At 39.4% G+C, this 17,222-nt stretch overlaps 2 protein-coding genes across 3 annotated transcripts; one reads left to right on the plus strand and one right to left on the minus strand.

Moving 5' to 3' along the window:
* Window positions 1-11,799: 11,799 nt before the first annotated feature.
* On the plus strand, window positions 11,800-13,437 carry LOC121808284 (senescence/dehydration-associated protein At4g35985, chloroplastic-like). The gene is made up of 5 exons (XM_042208688.1): window positions 11,800-12,433; window positions 12,538-12,665; window positions 12,734-12,900; window positions 12,983-13,067; window positions 13,136-13,437. The coding sequence occupies exons 1-5, from the start codon at window positions 11,831-11,833 to the stop codon at window positions 13,299-13,301; spliced, it is 1,149 nt and encodes a 382-aa protein (XP_042064622.1). The 5' UTR covers window positions 11,800-11,830; the 3' UTR covers window positions 13,302-13,437.
* LOC121808283 (4-hydroxybenzoate polyprenyltransferase, mitochondrial-like) lies at window positions 12,906-17,159 on the minus strand. 2 transcript variants are annotated; one of them, XM_042208687.1, is made up of 9 exons: window positions 16,399-17,159; window positions 15,918-16,053; window positions 15,562-15,683; window positions 14,969-15,038; window positions 14,626-14,775; window positions 13,952-14,087; window positions 13,763-13,859; window positions 13,420-13,503; window positions 12,906-13,239 (listed from the first exon to the last, which is right to left on the minus strand). In XM_042208687.1, the coding sequence occupies exons 1-8, from the start codon at window positions 16,803-16,805 to the stop codon at window positions 13,434-13,436; spliced, it is 1,188 nt and encodes a 395-aa protein (XP_042064621.1). In that variant the 5' UTR covers window positions 16,806-17,159; the 3' UTR covers window positions 12,906-13,239; window positions 13,420-13,433. The 2 variants fall into 2 exon arrangements, with proteins under 2 accessions (XP_042064621.1, XP_042064620.1); XM_042208686.1 differs by having other exon boundaries at window positions 12,906-13,248.
* Window positions 17,160-17,222: the final 63 nt, after the last annotated feature.

Below are 17,222 nucleotides of genomic sequence, written 5' to 3' on the forward strand. Positions count from 1 at the left end.
CGCTCCCTCCCGCTCTAGGTACGGGTGGTTCGGGTGCCCACCCGTATTGCCCACCGGGGGCATCTTGGTTGTCGAGTGGGTAAGGCCGGTAGCCACCCGGAGCTTGCGAACTTTGGGTTTGAGGAGGGGCCGAAAATTCCATTTTCGGACTACGAAATGATTGTGAACCGAACCATTCGTAGTTCCAACCATGGGAGTCGGAGGGGTGATCGCCGGAGCCGGACATTTTTTTGTTAAGAGTGAAAGAAAGATTGAGAATTGTAAGAATGGAAATGAGAGAATTTAGATGAGAATTGTGTAGTGTGGCGTGAAATTTTTTGTGTGGAAGTGGGGGTATTTATAGATGAAAATGTGTATTTTTGGGAAAAAATTGAAAAATAAATTAAAAGTGGGAATAAAACGGATATAATTTTTTGGAAAGTGGGAAAATATTTTTTTTAATTTTTAATCAGATTTTTTTAATTAAAATTCAATTTAAAAAAAAAATTAAATTCCAATGGATTTGCCGGTGGTCAATCAGGAGCCGCCACGCCAGCTGCTCGCTGGCACGGACGTGCTCTTAGCTAAGAGCAGCGACGCGCCAGCGGCAAAAGCGCAGCGGCGAGCAGCGTTCCGCCGCGCCGCTGGCACGGACGCCGTCCTTCTACCGCTGCGGATTAGTACTAGTATTATTGATTTGGATCCTCAATAGTCAATACATGCTGCTACCGACAGTCCATCTATAAGCTAAAACATATTGCAATCTTAGAACTCTTAACTGGTTGGCTAAGTATATATATATACTAGAAAGAAAAAAAGGAAAAAAACAAGAAGCAAAATCTGAACATTTGTGAGGATCGATCTGATCAGAATAAGAAGTCAAACAGAAGAAATGGTTCCCGGCGGCGAACAGTTTTGACGGCACAAGGGGCAGGAACAGACGACGGAAAGCCACCTCAAAATGCAGTCATAATGGAAAACATGGCCGCAGGGGATCCGCTTAGCAGCCCCGCCTAAGCACAGCCCCTCCGAGCAAACTGCGCAGTCGCCGCCTCCTTCCACCGTCGGCAGCTGATCAAGCAGGCGGGTGGCCGCCTTGGCCTTCGACTCATATTCTACTTCTTGGTGGCTATCGATTGGCTCATCCGCCATCGTCAACGCTGCGTCGAGGTCGAACATCTCATCAATGGGGATTTGGGATGCCAGCATGTTCATCTTAGCAAATTAAATTCAGTTTTGAGATGTCAGCTGTGTTTGATTGCTTAATTATTATATAGCCAGCGAGTCATATTTTTAATTATTGAATGGGACTAATTCACCGTGTAAAAAGGCCGGTTTCATTTATCTCACGTTACACCCAAGTGGATTGGGTCAACACTCTACTTGGAACGAACCAAATCTTTTTGTGATACTATAGTTTTTTAAATATCAAAAGTTGTGGTTTTTTATGTTTCAGGACCTAGTTTTTACATAATTTATATTAAATTTATTGCTTTGTTTAATCACTTCGACAAGATATTGACAAGGTAATACACATAAACCTAGTTATAGTTAATTGAATTATTGACCTAGTTAAAGTTAGGTCAGGTGCAACTATAAGTTTATTGGTATAGACATAACAAAACTGGCAAGTATATATACCATGATTTAATAGTACTATAAATATATCCCTAAACCGTGACGGCGTTGTGCATACATGATTTTTTTTAACATTTACTCAAATACAAATAATAGTACTAGTACATTTTTTATAGTGTAATTAACTTACATTTAGATTGTTATAAAAGATTTTTGGAGTATATTTGACATAGTCAACGATGTGAAATCACAAGCGACATTATTTTCAAGGCAATTTGCTCATCACTCTCTAGATAATTTTCACCACACTTGCATATAAATACAGAAGGTTCCACTTCCACGTGCAACAATCAATCACCTACAACTAACTCGTTGTGATACCATTCATTTTGTAATTAAATGTACATAATTTTGGCAGTGGCTATACTAGTGCCAACCAGGACAAGATCAATGCAGAAGAAATAGTGCAAGAGACAGAGCAGCAACCACGTTGCCAAAGATTAGTTTAATCCTGAAATATTAGTTTTTTAACCGAACAGGTACTACCTGTATATATCTAATTCTAATATCATAGAGTCTGAAAATGTACAGAAAGAGAAGAGCACTCAAGAATATTGCCGTTTCCTAAACGAGTTTTGGTGGATTGTCATTAAGAATTTAAAAGGTGATAATTGTGATTCTCTATTTTTACTTTTGGTGTTCCCCTATCAATTTTATACCTCTACTTCAATCTCGTTTGTTTAACTTTAATTTTAAAATTATGCATCTGGATTCGTTAATCCAAACCCAAGGATGCATCATTCACATACAATAGTTAAAAAAAACCAGATGCCGTTCAATACTAATCCATTTTTTTAACCTAAAGTAATAAAGGTTTAAAACTTACCAAAGAAGTAGAGAATAAAGTCACAAATTATAGCACCAAATCAAATTATAAATGTTTCCCTCTGCATGATCATTACCACACATAAAATTGTTTCAAGAAACAGTGTTTAATAAAAAGGCTAAAGAAAAGATGAGCAGTTGCATACCAACGAAATCAACAACCGAGAGAAACTTATGTCAGCAAACATCAAACCCACAAAACAACAATAGTAGTATTAACGTAACACGCGACATTCTTGTGAGAATCCCAGAATGCATGGTTATTCTGATGAACGAGGGCGAAGCCGGGGAGGTTGCCGCGGGCTACTTCGAGCTCCAGTGGATATCAGACGGCGATGTAGCGCTGGCCGCAGCCGCGAAGGTCAGGGAGGAGCTCCAGTGGCCGCTGACCAAGGACGAGCCGGTAGTGAAGCTTGACGCTCTTAACTATGATGAACGACGGCCAGCCTCTCAGCTACGGCGTGGCGTTTGCGGAGACAAGTGGCGGCCACTTGGGACAGTTGGATGCGTTGCTGGCGAAGCATTGCTTGTTCACCGCCGCACAGAACAAGAAAAATGTTGGCATCGATTGGAAGAAGTTTGCGCCGTCGGTGGATAAGTATAATTGCCAGAGGCACCGGCCACGTTATTAGGGGCATCTTCAACTGCACAGATGCTTATACTAATAAGGTAACTATCTTTCTTATTCCAAATTTTTGCTCTGGTATCATTTATTTTCAAAAATAGTCATGGACTAGTATAAAATTATATGAAGGCGATGGCTTGATACTAATGAACAACTTGTTAGTATTAAAAGTGAATATATACTTGACAGGTGCAGGAAATAGGGGAAACAATCCTGATTCCGGCAGTTGGGGAGAATAACGCAGACCAACCTGAAAAAATATGTGACAGTGGAGCAAACAAAAACAAGGCATCGTTCGTCCCTCAACAAAGCCTTGATACAGTATGTATATACATGTATGATTAATGATCTTCTTTCACAATATATAGTCAATGAAAATGAAAATAAAAAATTTGATTGGCAGCGCCAAGAAATTGACAAAGATGACATATGAAATAACCAAGAGCATGGTTGATGTGATTGACGAAGCTTCAGAATCGGTTAGAGAAGCGCGTGTGGCTTCTTCCATTGAGGCAGTTCGTAAGTTCATTTCAGTTCAAAGCCTAGCGCATAAGCTTTTTAATCTGTATGAGAATTATGTTGTGAATCCACAGAAAAGTTACTAGAGGCGACTGAAGAAGCTAATAAGAGAGCAATGGGAGCCAAGCTGCCGTCACTCGTAGGTAAGGAAGGCAGTCGTTGAGATCTTCCATTCCCATCTCATCATGATCAATTAATAGTAATAGTGTTTCATCTTCGGATTATGCTGCGGAGAGAGAGCTGGGGAGAAGACGAGGCACGTATTTGACATTGTAGGATATTGTGGCTCTACTCTTTGCAATATATTCAAGATAAGAAAAGCCATAGTCAGTTGTTGGACTGCGATATGTTGTTGTTCAAAGACCAACAAGAATTACATCAATTGGAGCAGGTCAGTTGTTCCTCAGTTGCTCATCGGCTCGAATTACATCAATTGGAGCAGGTCAGTTGTTACAGCTTTGATTGCTAAGAATAAATTGCCGTTTGTTGATGGATCCTTGGTGCGACCATCCGATGATGATCTACTTTTCTCCGCTTGGATTCGATGCAATAGTATGGTGGTTTCATGGATTAGGAATTCAGTTTCCCCTCAGATCTGTTCAAGTGTTATGTACCTTGACAATGCTCATGAAATATAGTCAGATCTCAGAGATCGATTCTCTCAATGCGACTCTGCTAGATCCTATCAATTGAAACAACATATCATGTCTCTGGTGCAAGGTCATTCGGATGTTGGCACCTATTTTACAAATCTTCGAATTATTTGGGATGAATATAAGCATTCTCAGCCCGTTGCTTGGTGTATTTGTAACAGTTGTCGTTGTAATAGTGCAGCTCGTTGGCATACTCACCAAGAGAATGACTGCACAATGCAGTTCCTGATCGGATTGAATTCCTCATTCTCTCTGCTCCGGTCTTCTGTTCTGTCAATGGTACCGTTGCCCTCCTTATCTAAACTCTTCTCTCTTGTTGTTCAGGAAGAGAGACAACGGAGTATTGATAGCAACATTGCAATGCCTATCTCTACTCCTTCGAGTGAACAACCATTCTCTGTCAATGCCGCTTCTTCGAATTTTGGCAGAGGAAAACTCTTGTGTTCTCATTGTGCTCGAACTAATCATACTGTTGATATGTGTTTCTCTCTTCATGGCTTTCCTCAAAGTTATGTTAGGGGCAAATTAAAACCTGGCTATAAGGACTTCTCTAAGGAGTTTTCTAACTCCAAAGTTGTCAATTATGTTGATGATTTGGTACCTGAAGGTAGTGAGAAGATGCCTCCAACTTCACTGCCTCAGTCAGCTATGCCTTCTCATGACCAATTTCAGCAGTTGATTTCTCTTTTGCAGACACAACTTGCTTCCACTTCTCCATCCTCTTCATCACCATCACCATCTCCATCTCCTGCTCATGTTTCTGCCGCACAAACAAGCTCAGTCCCTAATCCTCTACAAACTCCCTTTACTGGCACTACTTTATTTTCACCATTTGTTGTTGTTACTTCATCATATTCATCTTTATGGCTTCTTGATACTGGTGCCACACACCATGTATGTTGTGATATCACTTTCTTCACTGACTCTTCTCCTGTTAGTGATGCTTTTGTGAATATACCAAATGGTGCAAAAGCCAATGTCACACATATAGGAACCATTCACCTCACACCTACAATCACTCTAAAGTCTGTTATCTGTGTTCCTAATTTTTCTTTCAATCCCATCTCTATCAGTTCTCTCACTTCCTCTATATCTTGTTCCGTTTTTTTACTCATGATTCTATACTTATTCAGGGAGCTTCTCCGGGGACTGTGATTGGGAGGGGTAGCAGACTTGGTAATCTCTATTTCCTTGATGTTTCCAATGTATCCAATCCAGGTTCCTCTGATTCCTTTGATGTTTCTTGTGTAAATTCTGTTGTAGCCATTGATCTCTGGCATAGGAGACTTGGCCATTTGTCTAATAATAAACTCAAAACAATGAATGATGTTTTGTCTTTCTCCAAAAATTCTTACACTCTCTGTGAAATCTGCCCTTTAGCCAAGCAACATCATCTTTCTTTTTCCAGTTCTGACTCAATAGCTTTAGATTTTTTTGATCTCATACACTGTGATATTTGGGGTCCTTTTTCCCCCTGTACTACACAAGGATATGCCTACTTTCTGACAATTGTTGATGATAAGTCTAGGTTTGTTTGGACCTTTCTGATGCAACACAAATCTAATGTCAAAACTATACTAACACAATTCTTCCATACAATCTCTACTCAGTTCTCCAAAAATATCAAAACTATTAGATGTGATAATGGACCTGAGTTCAATCTGTCTGCTTTATACACTTCTTTTGGGACTTCGGTTCAACATTCCTGTGTAGAAACTCCACAACAAAATGCTACATCAACATCTTTTGAATGTGGCTAGAAGCCTTCTTTTCCAATCTCATCTTCCTGTTACTTTCTAGGGGGATAGTATACTCACTGCCTCATATATCATAAATAGAATTCCCTCTTCTGTTCTACCTGATAACATTTCTCCTTTTCAGTTCCTATTCCAAAAATCTCCATCATACAACCACTTAAGAGTCTTTGGGTGCTTATGTTTTGCCTCCACTCTTCTCAGGCAGAGAGAAAAGTTTTCCTCAAGAGCCTCTAAGTGTGTTTTTCTGGGTTATCCATCGGGTTACAAAGGGTATAAGGTCCTCAATCTTGACACTATGCAAGAGATCATTACCAGAAATGTCATTTTTCATGAAGAGATATTTCCCTTCACTCATTTATCACCATCTACTTTCCCTTCTGCCTCACATAATAATACTTATGCTCCAGAAAGTTCTTCAGCCTCAGAAAATGTCACCATACTCCCATAAATACTTCAAATAACTCTTCTGCCACTGATCAGAATAATCAGGTTACAAGAGCTGGAAGACTCACTAAGCTTCCTTCTCATTTAATTGATTATCTCTGCAATTCTGTGTCCTCTTCATCCTCTTATCCTATCTCTTCTTATTTCTCTCTATCCAAATTATCCCCCACTCACCTCAAATATATTGTTCTCATGACTGCTGTCTTTGAGCCAAAATCATACTCCCAAGCTTCCTCTTTCCCTGACTGGCAGCAAGCCATGCATGAGGAACTCACTACTCTGGAGAAAACCAACACTTGGAAAATTATGCCTTTACCGCCGGGCAAAATCCCTATTGACTGCAAATGGGTTTACAAAGTGAAGTTTAGAGCTGATGCTACAGTTGAGAGGCTCAAGGATCGATTAGTTGCCAAAGGCTTCACACAACTTGAGGGTGTAGATTTCCTTGACACCTTTTCTCCAGTTGCCAAGTTGACAACCGTTAAATTCATGCTTGCTCTTGCTGCTACTAAAGGCTGGACTTTGTCTCACCTAGACATAAATAATGCCTTTCTCTATGGGGATTTGAGTGAGGAGATCTGGAAGGGTGACGAGAGCGAGCGCATATTTAGGATTGGATCAAGCTATATGGAAGATAACTGAACCGGATGGATCAGTTAGCAAATGTCGTTGCCACTTGATCAAGTCGTTCACGCTCTCGCTAGCCAACCAATGTAATTTATATAACTCCCAATTTTGCACTACTTTAATAGTAAAGCGGCAAGTTCGGGATCGATCCCACAGAGAAGCGGGTGTATCCAGCGTGTGCGTAGGCTGCTGCCATGCTTTAATTTTAGGAGTTATAACTACTGAGTTTACACTAGGCAAAAAGTAAACTATCTACTGGATCAAGTCACTGATTACTACTGGATCAAGTAATGACAGGCTGAAAATAAGAACTCAACTAACTAAGCACGCTACGGAAAACATGAAGCATCTTGCCACTCCACACGATTGAACACTTGGTCAAAGAGTAAAAAGCTAAACTGAACTTGAAAATAATAAACGCGAAAATAAAAACAAAACAACTTGATTTTATACTAAGAACTCAGAACAGTACAGCGAACATGCGAATTAAACTAAGCTAACACTTGGGAGAATACGAAAGCAAGTAAAACCGAGAGGTCCTCGGCGAGAAACTTGAGATTACGTCGACAGATATCGAGAATTCTGTAGCGCTTCCTTCGGTCGCCCTTTCTAACTAAAAACTTCTCTATCTAAGCTATCTCTGGAACTGAGCTAAAGAAAAACTAAAACTAAACTAAAAGAAGAACTGTCAAAAGAACGCCCTCAGCTATGGTGGCACATCCTCTATTTATAGGCACTTCACGCAATCTCCAGCTGGATAACGATCTTGGCAGAGGATATTCGCTCACGCTGTGAGCGAGCGACTCATCGATTGCTACGTGCTTTCCTTCTAGAATGACGACGCTTTTCATTAACAGATTGATGACTCAGCTCCGTCCTTGCGTCTCATGTATCAGCATGTGTCCTCTTCTAGAACGTCATCCTTGCTAACAGAATGATGCGCATCATCCAGCTCATTAGCCTCACGTGTCCTTCCTCTGGAAGCCAGTGGTCCCCTCCTTAACTGCTTGATTACTCCCCTTGATCAACTCCCCTGATTTTTGGCCTTTTTCGCCTGCCGTACTTGCTTGATCAGTTTGGTCTTGTTTCCTTGGTCAAGCGGCATTCCTGCACAGTTAACACTTGCTTTTGCGCGATAAACCGATCAAGTAGCGTACTTTTTACCCCTAAACCGAAGCATGAAATAGGCCTTATCAAGATCTATATGAACCTGCCTCCTGGGCTGATTGTTGAGGGGGGCAGCTCTTCTGGGCCAAAGCTTGTCTGCAAGCTAAATAAATCTTTATATGGTCTAAAATAGGTATCTAAGCAATGGTACCTCAAGCTCTTTGAGGTGTTGGCCAAGTTCGGGCTCCAACAATCAGCATCCGATCACTCATTCTTTTACAAGAGTGACAGTTCTACTTTCTTTGGTATAGTTGTCTATGTTGATGATATCCTAATTGCTACTTCTAGACCTGACATGATAGAGGCCTTCAAACAATTCCTCTCACAGTTTTTCAAACTCAAGGATTTAGGAATCCCAAAGTACTTCCTTGGCCTTGAGATAGCCAGAAACAAGAAATGAATTTTGGTTTCACAGCAGAAATATGTGATGGACTTGCTCAGAGATGCTGGGTTGTTGGGATGCAAACCATCTTCAGTTCCCATGGATCCAGTGAATCAGTTGAAGCAAGACACTCGAAATTCCATGAAAGATCCATCCAAATTTAGAAGGCGGATTGGGAAGTTGCTTTATTTATGCATCACACGACCTGACATAACATTACATAAACTCAGCCAATATGTTTCAAAGCCCTGTAATGAGCATTGGGAAGCAAGTGAGAAGATACTCAGATATCTAAAAGGAACTCCTGGCCATGGTTTGTTCTATTCTAGTGATAATAAACCTGCACTTAGTATTTTTCAGATGCAGATTAGGCCGCATGCTTAGATACAAGAAGGTCTATGACAGGTCATTGTTTGTTCCTTGGCTCTTCATTGGTGTCATGGAAGGCAAAGAAACAGCACACCATATCTAGATCATCAGCAGAGGTAGAATACAGGGCCATGTGAAGTGGTCTGGGCTAAAGCTTTATTGGGAGACTTTGGCATTACAGTGGAGAAGGCTGTACCCTTGTTCTGTGATAATCAAGCAGCGGTTCACATTAGCTCTAACCCCGTGTTTCATGAGCGTACGAAGCATATTGAAATTGTCTGTCACACTGTGAGGGAAAGATACTTAGAGGGGGTAATCAAGCCCTTACATATAAGGAATGATTTGCAGCTAGCTGATATTTTTACTAAACCTTTGGGAGTTTCTGCTTTTGAGGGAATTTTGAGCAAGATGAACTTGCAGAGTCTGTATTGTCCATTTTGAGAGGAGGTGTTGAAGTTGTGATTCTCAATTGAGATCATCAATTTGGAACGAGAACAAAAGAAAGTAGAAAGAGAAAGAGTTGACCGTTGATGCCAGCTGGACTTTATTAAGTGTGATTTTTTTACTTAGCTTTTACTTAGCTTAGCTTAAGTGTGGTTAGCTTAGAGTATAAATAAGGATCAACACTTTCTTTGTATTATTGTATCAGTCAGAAATTCAATCAATAAAAAATCTTCTTTCTTTTTCCTCAAGTTTTTCCTCTTCTTCAAGTTCGTATGGTTTGTTGTTTGATGATTGAATCGTATAGCTTCAACAGAAAACAATGGATGGTTGACAATGACAAGTATAGATCAAAGGAGGGGAAAAAATCCCGATTCACGCAGTCGAGGAGGACATAGAAGCACCTAACAAAATTCATAGCTGGAGAAAACAAAAAGAAAGGCGCTCTGAACAAAAGCTTGAAACGGTATGTATCTTTTGTCACAATAGTTGATGAACATGAAAATTCAAAAAATTTAAGGTGGAAGGGCGATGGAACTATCGAAGATGACAGAGAAAATGAGCAAAGGTGTGCTTAATGTGGCTGAGAGTGGTTCCGGTTCAGCAATGGCACCAATTCTTAAGTCCCAGAGCGGGGAAGGCCTTCTTGTCTACGATGCCAGGAGAGGTTATATTGTCTTCCCTTGATGCAATTAGTAAGTTCATTTTTATTTCTTGTAATAAGTCTACAAATTTAAATGAGTTTGTGATCATATTGTGAATGCACAGACAAAATAACTGAAGCTGCTGAAAAGCAATCAATGGTAGCAACCTCCGGTGCAGTTAAAACAACCGTCACTAATAAGTAAGCCAATGCTAGCTTAGTAATATGGAATTCATCTTCTCAACTGTGTTTACGATAAAATAGGTTTGGAGAGGCGACAGAGACCGTGTTAGCAACTGTAGGGAGTTGTGTAGGCACTGCTTGGAATGTATTCAAGATAAGACAAGCCATCAACCCTGCCGGCTCTGCATCGTCAACACGAGTGCTCAAGATAGCTGCTACTAAATCTATTATGAAATAAATATATATAACAATCATATGGAGTTTCCAACAATACTTATCAAACACTTGAAAGATATCAATTGGAGATACTTGTACCAAATACGTTCAATCATGGAGATTCGAGTTAGACGTTCTTACAACATAAATTATCATACAATCGAGTCTCAAAAGAAATACAAAAATAAACTTGCTTATTTGCACATCGGAAGCAACTAAAACATGGTTGAATGTATGAAAACATGAACCTAGGAGAGTTGAGACAAAACCGGATTAAGCCCACTCGAATATATGTACTCCACTTTATCACGGTTCAATCTTTAAATTTAGAAATACATGCATGACTGAGTGCGATGGTACTCAATGGAAACATTTCCAAAACACACAAATATAATTTGAAATTTTTGCCAAGCCATCGAGTAACACTAGGGAGTTTTTCAACATTAAATTTAGAATTAAATGCTTTAATTCTAATTCAACATGCTGCAATTAGAAAATACCCAAAGGAACCCAATTCCAATTATGTCTCTCTTAAGAAATGAACCATTTGTAGTGATTCAATTATTAGATTTATTGGTAGTTGAATAAGAGGTAGTATTATATTTATTTCTTTTAAAATAATTTTAGTTAATTTTTGTTAAGGATATTCTAGTACATCTACATTAGAAGAGATATTATTTCCGCTTTTCATAATTAGAGCTAATATCATCTTTTGCTAAATAGAAGTGGTTATAATGACCCATGAATTCAAAATGTGTGTTTCTTTAATTACTTGTAAATTTATCTTTAAAAATTTATGCATAAAAAGGTCCCACCTATTAATTTTTTTTCTTTCTTAATCGCTCCTCGCTCCTTTCATTAACTTTTTTTTCACAATTTCGTATTCCTTTACTTCAGTATAACAAAAAATAATTATCATGATCTATATTAATATGATAGTACTAAAGTATTGAATAATATTGACATGATCTATATTACTAGTATCAAATTAATATAGATCATGATGATATTTATTTATATAGATCATAATATTATGATTTTTATTAATATAATTAATAATATCATTATCTATATTAATATGATACAATAACAAGATAATAGAATCTGATCTATATTAATATGATGCTATTATTCTTCTTTGTAGTAAAAGAAGGAATAGTATAGGATGAAAATTTTGCGATGGATAAAGACTGAAAAGAAATGAGAATTTTTTGAGTGAAAAATTTATTGTTCACCGAAAGTAACAAGGAATAATTGGCGTCAACTTTCTCAACAAGCACAGAATAAAGTTACAAATCATAGAATAAATCAAGCACATCAATCTAAACTCATTAGTTTAGTCTTTGAAATCGCAAAGAAAAGATGAACTGCTGCAAGCCAACGAAATCTAAATCTCACAAAAACGCATCACTACCAGAACCACCCCCACCCACTCAAGTTCAACAACCTTCAAACCAAGAAACATTAATCCCACAAAACAACAGTGTTAACGTAAGGCACGATGTAATTCTGAGAATCCCAGAATGCAGGGTTCATCTCATGGACGAAGGAGAAGCCGTGGAGCTCGGCGCAGGCGACTTTGAGCTCCAACGAATAACCGATGGCAACGTGGCAATCGCCACCGCTGTGAAGGTCGGGGAGGAGCTGCAGTGGCCGCTGACCATGGACGAGCCGGTGGTGAAGCTGGACGAGAAGCACTACCTCTTCTCGCTGCCCATGAACGACGGCACGCCACTCAGCTACGGCGTGGCGTTTGCCAGCGGCGGTTTGGAGGAGTTGGATGCGTTTCTGAGGGAGAATTGCTCGTTCACGGCGTCGAAGAAGAAGAGAGATAGTGATATCGATTGGAAGGAGTTTGCGCCGGCAGTGGATAACTATAATAGTTTCTTGGCAAAGGCTATAGCTGGTGGCACTGGACAAATTGTTAGGGGCATCTTCAAGTGCAGCAATGCCTATACTAACAAGGTAACCTTCAATCCAAAATTGATGCATGATGAAGATCCAAGGAAAAAGGGAGATTAAAACTTGATGATTCTATTTTGTTTATGAAAACAATGGTTGGTTGACAGGTGCAGAAAGGAGGGGAAACAATCCTGATTCACGCAGTCGAGGAGAAGAAGAATATAGTAGCACCGAACAAAATTCAGAGCAATGGAGCAAAGAAAAGCAAAGGCTCCCTGAATAAGAGCTTGAAACGGTATGTATCCTTTGCACAAGAGTGTATGAAAAGGAAAATTTATATGAAATGTATGTATAACATGGCAGGGCGAGGAAACTGTCAAAGATGACACAGAAATTAAGCAAAAGTGTGCTTAACGTAGTTGAGAGTGGTACTGGTGCAGTAATGACGCCAATTGTTCAATCCCGGCCGGGGAAGGCCTTCTTGAACATGATGCCGGGAGAGGTGCTCTTGGCTTCCCTTGATGCACTTAGTAAGTTCATTCCTAGTTTCTTTGTATTTATTTGCTACTACCAATTCCAATGAGTTTGTGATCATATATTGTCAATGCACAGACAAAATAATAGACGCAGCTGAGGCTGCTGAAAAGCAAACAATGGTAGCAACCTCGGGTGCAGTTAAAACAGCCGTTACTAATAGGTAAGCCAATGCTAGCTTAGTATGGAATTCCAGATCTTCTATTCTCAACTGTGTTTACGACAAAATAGGTATGGGGAGAGCGCTGGAGAGGCGACAGAGCACGCGTTAGCAACTGCAGGGCATTGTGTGGGCACTGCTTGGAATGTATTCAAGATAAGGAAAGCCATCAACCCTGCCACCGCTGCAACGTCAAGAGGAGTGCTCAAGAAAGCTGGTAAATCTATGATGGAATAAATACATGTAACAACTATGATAACAGTATGGAGTTGCCAACATATTTTAGAAGAATTAATCACATCTGTAAGATTCATTGAAGGATTATTTATTGCTGTATTGGGTTTTAATTCTATACCTGAAGTTAATCCATCAAGAAAAGAGTCTTCCAAAAAGAATCCCACTGCAGATAATTGCTCCAAACCATTTATTGGATACAAATCTGATGATAACCAAAGAGACACAGGAAAAAAGTAGTCATTACAAATGCTTCAACGATCAGACCCCAAAGAAGACCTGACTAGTTTGAAAATATTACACAAATAAATGCGTCAATTTTCATTATACTGTTAAATATTCAAAGTTTTAACTAGCTTCAGAGATGTACAACATACTATTAGACAACGGTATGCACCCATGAAGATACACACAAACATAAACACCACGTAAACAAACAGAAAATCATGTATTCAGATACTCACTTTCTGTTGCAATCAGCACGGCTTGAAAGGTCAACTGTGAGTATCTGCCAAGCTAATTGTGTTGATCCAGCAGCTAAGAATATGTAATATGTCCATTCTGTATCAGCCATAAAAAGATTATGGAGAGTCATTACTACCAGAAAATAAACAATTATCTGCTGGCAACGAGAAAAGAATAAACTAGCAAACCTAGATTGGCATTATATCCACTCAGAGCAAGGCTACCGATACATGCTGCTCCAAAGCCAGAAATCCATTCTTTTGTTGAATCTGCAAACCTCAAGGCTGTTGATTTGACACCCACTATCATATCGTCTTCCTTGTCCTGCATATACAATTGTCACCTACTTCAGTGGCACTAGAACCAAAATTTTTTGTTATTACGAGCTTCTCGGGCTTCAGGATTTAATGCATTCAGAGGAAATAATATTGCAAACATCATAGTAATTGTTTGCAAATCTCAATGTAAAAATATTTTAAAGCACTTATTTAGTACATATAGAGAAGCTCTTCCTGATTTTAGAATACAAGTAATCCAAAATAGAGGGTTTTAACATTCAGCATAAAGTGTGGTAATTCATAAGCTCGTACTTACTGAGACTTCTCTTTTTGTCTTTTCTTGCTCGGAGCAAAGGATAGAAATTATGTGTTTGCCAAAGCTAAAATGAAAAACCAGGCTAACTTTTTCCCCAAAATTTTAGTAGGTGCTAAATGTTATCCATATTATATAACTCAAGAATAAAGTATCAACTTCCTAAAAGCCCTAAAGATATCAGATTTCCTTGATTACAATGAAATACAAATCCAGTTAGGAATATATCAAGAACCAGTCCACGAGATAGGAATCAAAGATAAGCCTATACCTGATGTGCATAAATTGTATCGTAAACAAGGGTCCAAAATACACCAGAAGCATAAAGAGGGATCACTACAGCCAGATCAAGGCTTCCTCTAATAGCAGCCCAACCAAGTAAAGCACCCCAGTTAAACGTCAATCCAAGATAGGCCTGAGGCTGCACAGACATAGATTCAGTTAAAGATATAGCATCAAATAATCCAACAAAAGTGTTTGTCGAAGTACAGAGGCAGATACAAGTTCCTTGGTGTTTTCGTGCATGTGTGCTGTGTGTCTCCCATCACCCCACCTGTCTCAAGACAGAAGGATGACTACTATGATGGAAAAGGATAGAGATCAGGATTCATTACCCAATACGTCAGTCTCTTCATCAGAGGATATGAAAATACTAGCAGCAGAGATGAAGCTCCCAGAACACGGCTGTAAAATGTTTTATGTGTCAAGCTATAAACAAGCAACATACACATCCAATCCCATCTTATTTCTTCATGATCTCATAAGCAACAGTCAATTTACAAAAAAAAAAACAATCCTATTATGTTTTGTTATTCCGTCATATATCCTTCCCAAGCGACGATTTTCTCTTTCTTTACTAAAATTCTCTCTATAACTTAAAAGCTCAATTATCCAACTTACCAACTCATAAGCTCTTAAGACATCACATCTTATAAGCACTTGAAACACCTTATAAGATGTCTAAAACAAGCTTAGTCAAAGACCCTCTCAGTATGCAAGGTCACCAATTGAATCCTTTAGACATGCAATCCGTTGATGGAGTATGAGGAAAAATCAAATACCTATACTCAATATATTTTAAGAGCTTCTAAGAGAACTTCACCACTACAATCTACAGTACATAGATTAATTCTAAGCTGTTACAGAAGCACACCTTTTCAAAGAAATGGACAGCGACAGTCAAAGTGAAGAAAGAATGAGTACAAACCTAAAATTGTTCAGTTGCAAAAGAATTTCCAACCCCAAAAGCAATTGAAAACCAAGAAAACAAAGTCCCTGAAATGGTGACAGTACACCACTTGCTATGGGTCTCGACCTTGTCCTTGCTACCTACACCATATTAAACTATCAAAAGCAGAAGCAATACAATCAATAGAGGGAAGAAGGATGCAAACTAAACATGAAGACAAATCATAAACTCCATTACAATAACTAAAGATATTAAGATTGGTTTTCTCTTGGTACCATCCCTGACCACAGCATTAGAAACTAAAGCATTCCAGATGATTCTTTCTACATCTTGAATACATACAAACAATGATGTGCGGAATTAAGGATAATTACCTTGGTGTCAATATCTCGATCTAAAAGATCATTTATGGTGCACCCCGCCCCACGCAACAGCAATGCCCCTGTACCAAAAAGCATCATCATCTTAATAGCCGGAAGGTTCGCTGGAGCTGCCGCCATCGTAATTGACCTTTAAACCCAAAATATCACCAATAAACTTTCAAATCATCACAATTAACTTCTTACATTCTTTGGTCATGCATTCTCTCAGGATGGATAGAAACTAAGACTAAGAAAAACAGTTATCTTTCTGAAGCAATTACCAAGGGAAATTGATCTAACACCTACTTGGGTCATTGATCGTGTAATTCAATTTCTTGTTCACATCATATGCAATCTTTAAACCCAGAAAGACAGTTAAGGTTAGCTCTTCACTTTCCTAAATGTGATAGAAACAGAGTAAATAGAGAATACATGACAGCATAGCCATATAAATTGAGAACTTTAAAAAAATAAAAGAGATGAACAAACTTACCACATACACGGCCAAGCCAAGAGCCAAGTCCCAATCGGCTTGTCCAGCCGCGCTAGCCGAGCGTAGGGCCGCGCCTTTTCCGGTAAATAAACATCTATCCACGACCGATCACATTCAATACCCTTGGAATTTTTCGATTCTTCTCGTTTCTCATCGGGTGGTGCAGTGGAAAAGCTTGAATACTGGAGAAGGCGGTGATAGGATCCAATTGACCGGAACGAATTGCTGTCATTGTAAAATTGATTGTCGGAGTGAAAATATCCGGAGACTTGGAAGAGGTGACGCGAGTGGCGGCTTGAGTCGTTCAATGGTATAGGCGACTGGAAATAATAAGTGTGGGCGGTGGAGAGAGAAGAGTGACGGTGGCGGAGGCTCCGAGCAGTTCTTGAGAGGCGATAAAATGCCATTGCTGAGACGACACAGATTTTTCCTCCCAGCTTCAGGCCTCAATCATCATAATTTCTTCAAATTTCTCAGAAAATTCCCAACATCAGACTTTTCCCGACCGGCAACTCAAAATTCACATCTACTGGTAAGTTTTCAAAGAGCCCAAATTTCTTACATGCTAAACGACGAGGGAGACACCGGGAAGAAAGTGAAAAAATCAGGAGAAGGCGGCGGGTAGTGATCGTAGGTAGCCAGGCGACCGTGTAGAGAGAGAGGAGAGACCGAAGTGTAGGCGGTGACGGCGATGATTAGTTGCCGCCGGAAATTGGAGGAGGAAGCGCAGAGAGATGAGAGAGACGGGCTGGTTAATGGGCTTATGAGTTATAAGCAAGCCCACTATTTTTGTTGGACTAAATGTTTTGTTAAAAAATGTTACC

This window comes from Salvia splendens, chromosome 6, assembly GCF_004379255.2.
Source record: "Salvia splendens isolate huo1 chromosome 6, SspV2, whole genome shotgun sequence".
Taxonomy (NCBI): Eukaryota; Viridiplantae; Streptophyta; class Magnoliopsida; order Lamiales; family Lamiaceae; genus Salvia; species Salvia splendens.

What these genes read in the sequence shown, in the direction of transcription:
- LOC121808284 (XM_042208688.1), top strand. Translation starts at nt 11,831, where the DNA reads ATGAACTGCTGCAAGCCAACGAAATCTAAATCTCACAAAAACGCATCA. An exon ending in GCAATGCCTATACTAACAAG is followed by an intron (nt 12,434 to 12,537) that starts GTAACCTTCAAT and finishes GTTGGTTGACAG; the next exon opens with GTGCAGAAAGGAGGGGAAAC. An exon ending in GGCTTCCCTTGATGCACTTA is followed by an intron (nt 12,901 to 12,982) that starts GTAAGTTCATTC and finishes GTCAATGCACAG; the next exon opens with ACAAAATAATAGACGCAGCT.
- LOC121808283 (XM_042208687.1), bottom strand. Translation starts at nt 16,805, where the DNA reads ATGGCATTTTATCGCCTCTCAAGAACTGCTCGGAGCCTCCGCCACCGT. An exon ending in TGAAGAGACTGACGTATTGG is followed by an intron (nt 14,776 to 14,968) that starts GTAATGAATCCT and finishes ATGTCTGTGCAG; the next exon opens with CCTCAGGCCTATCTTGGATT. An exon ending in ATACAATTTATGCACATCAG is followed by an intron (nt 14,088 to 14,625) that starts GTATAGGCTTAT and finishes TTGTATATGCAG; the next exon opens with GACAAGGAAGACGATATGAT.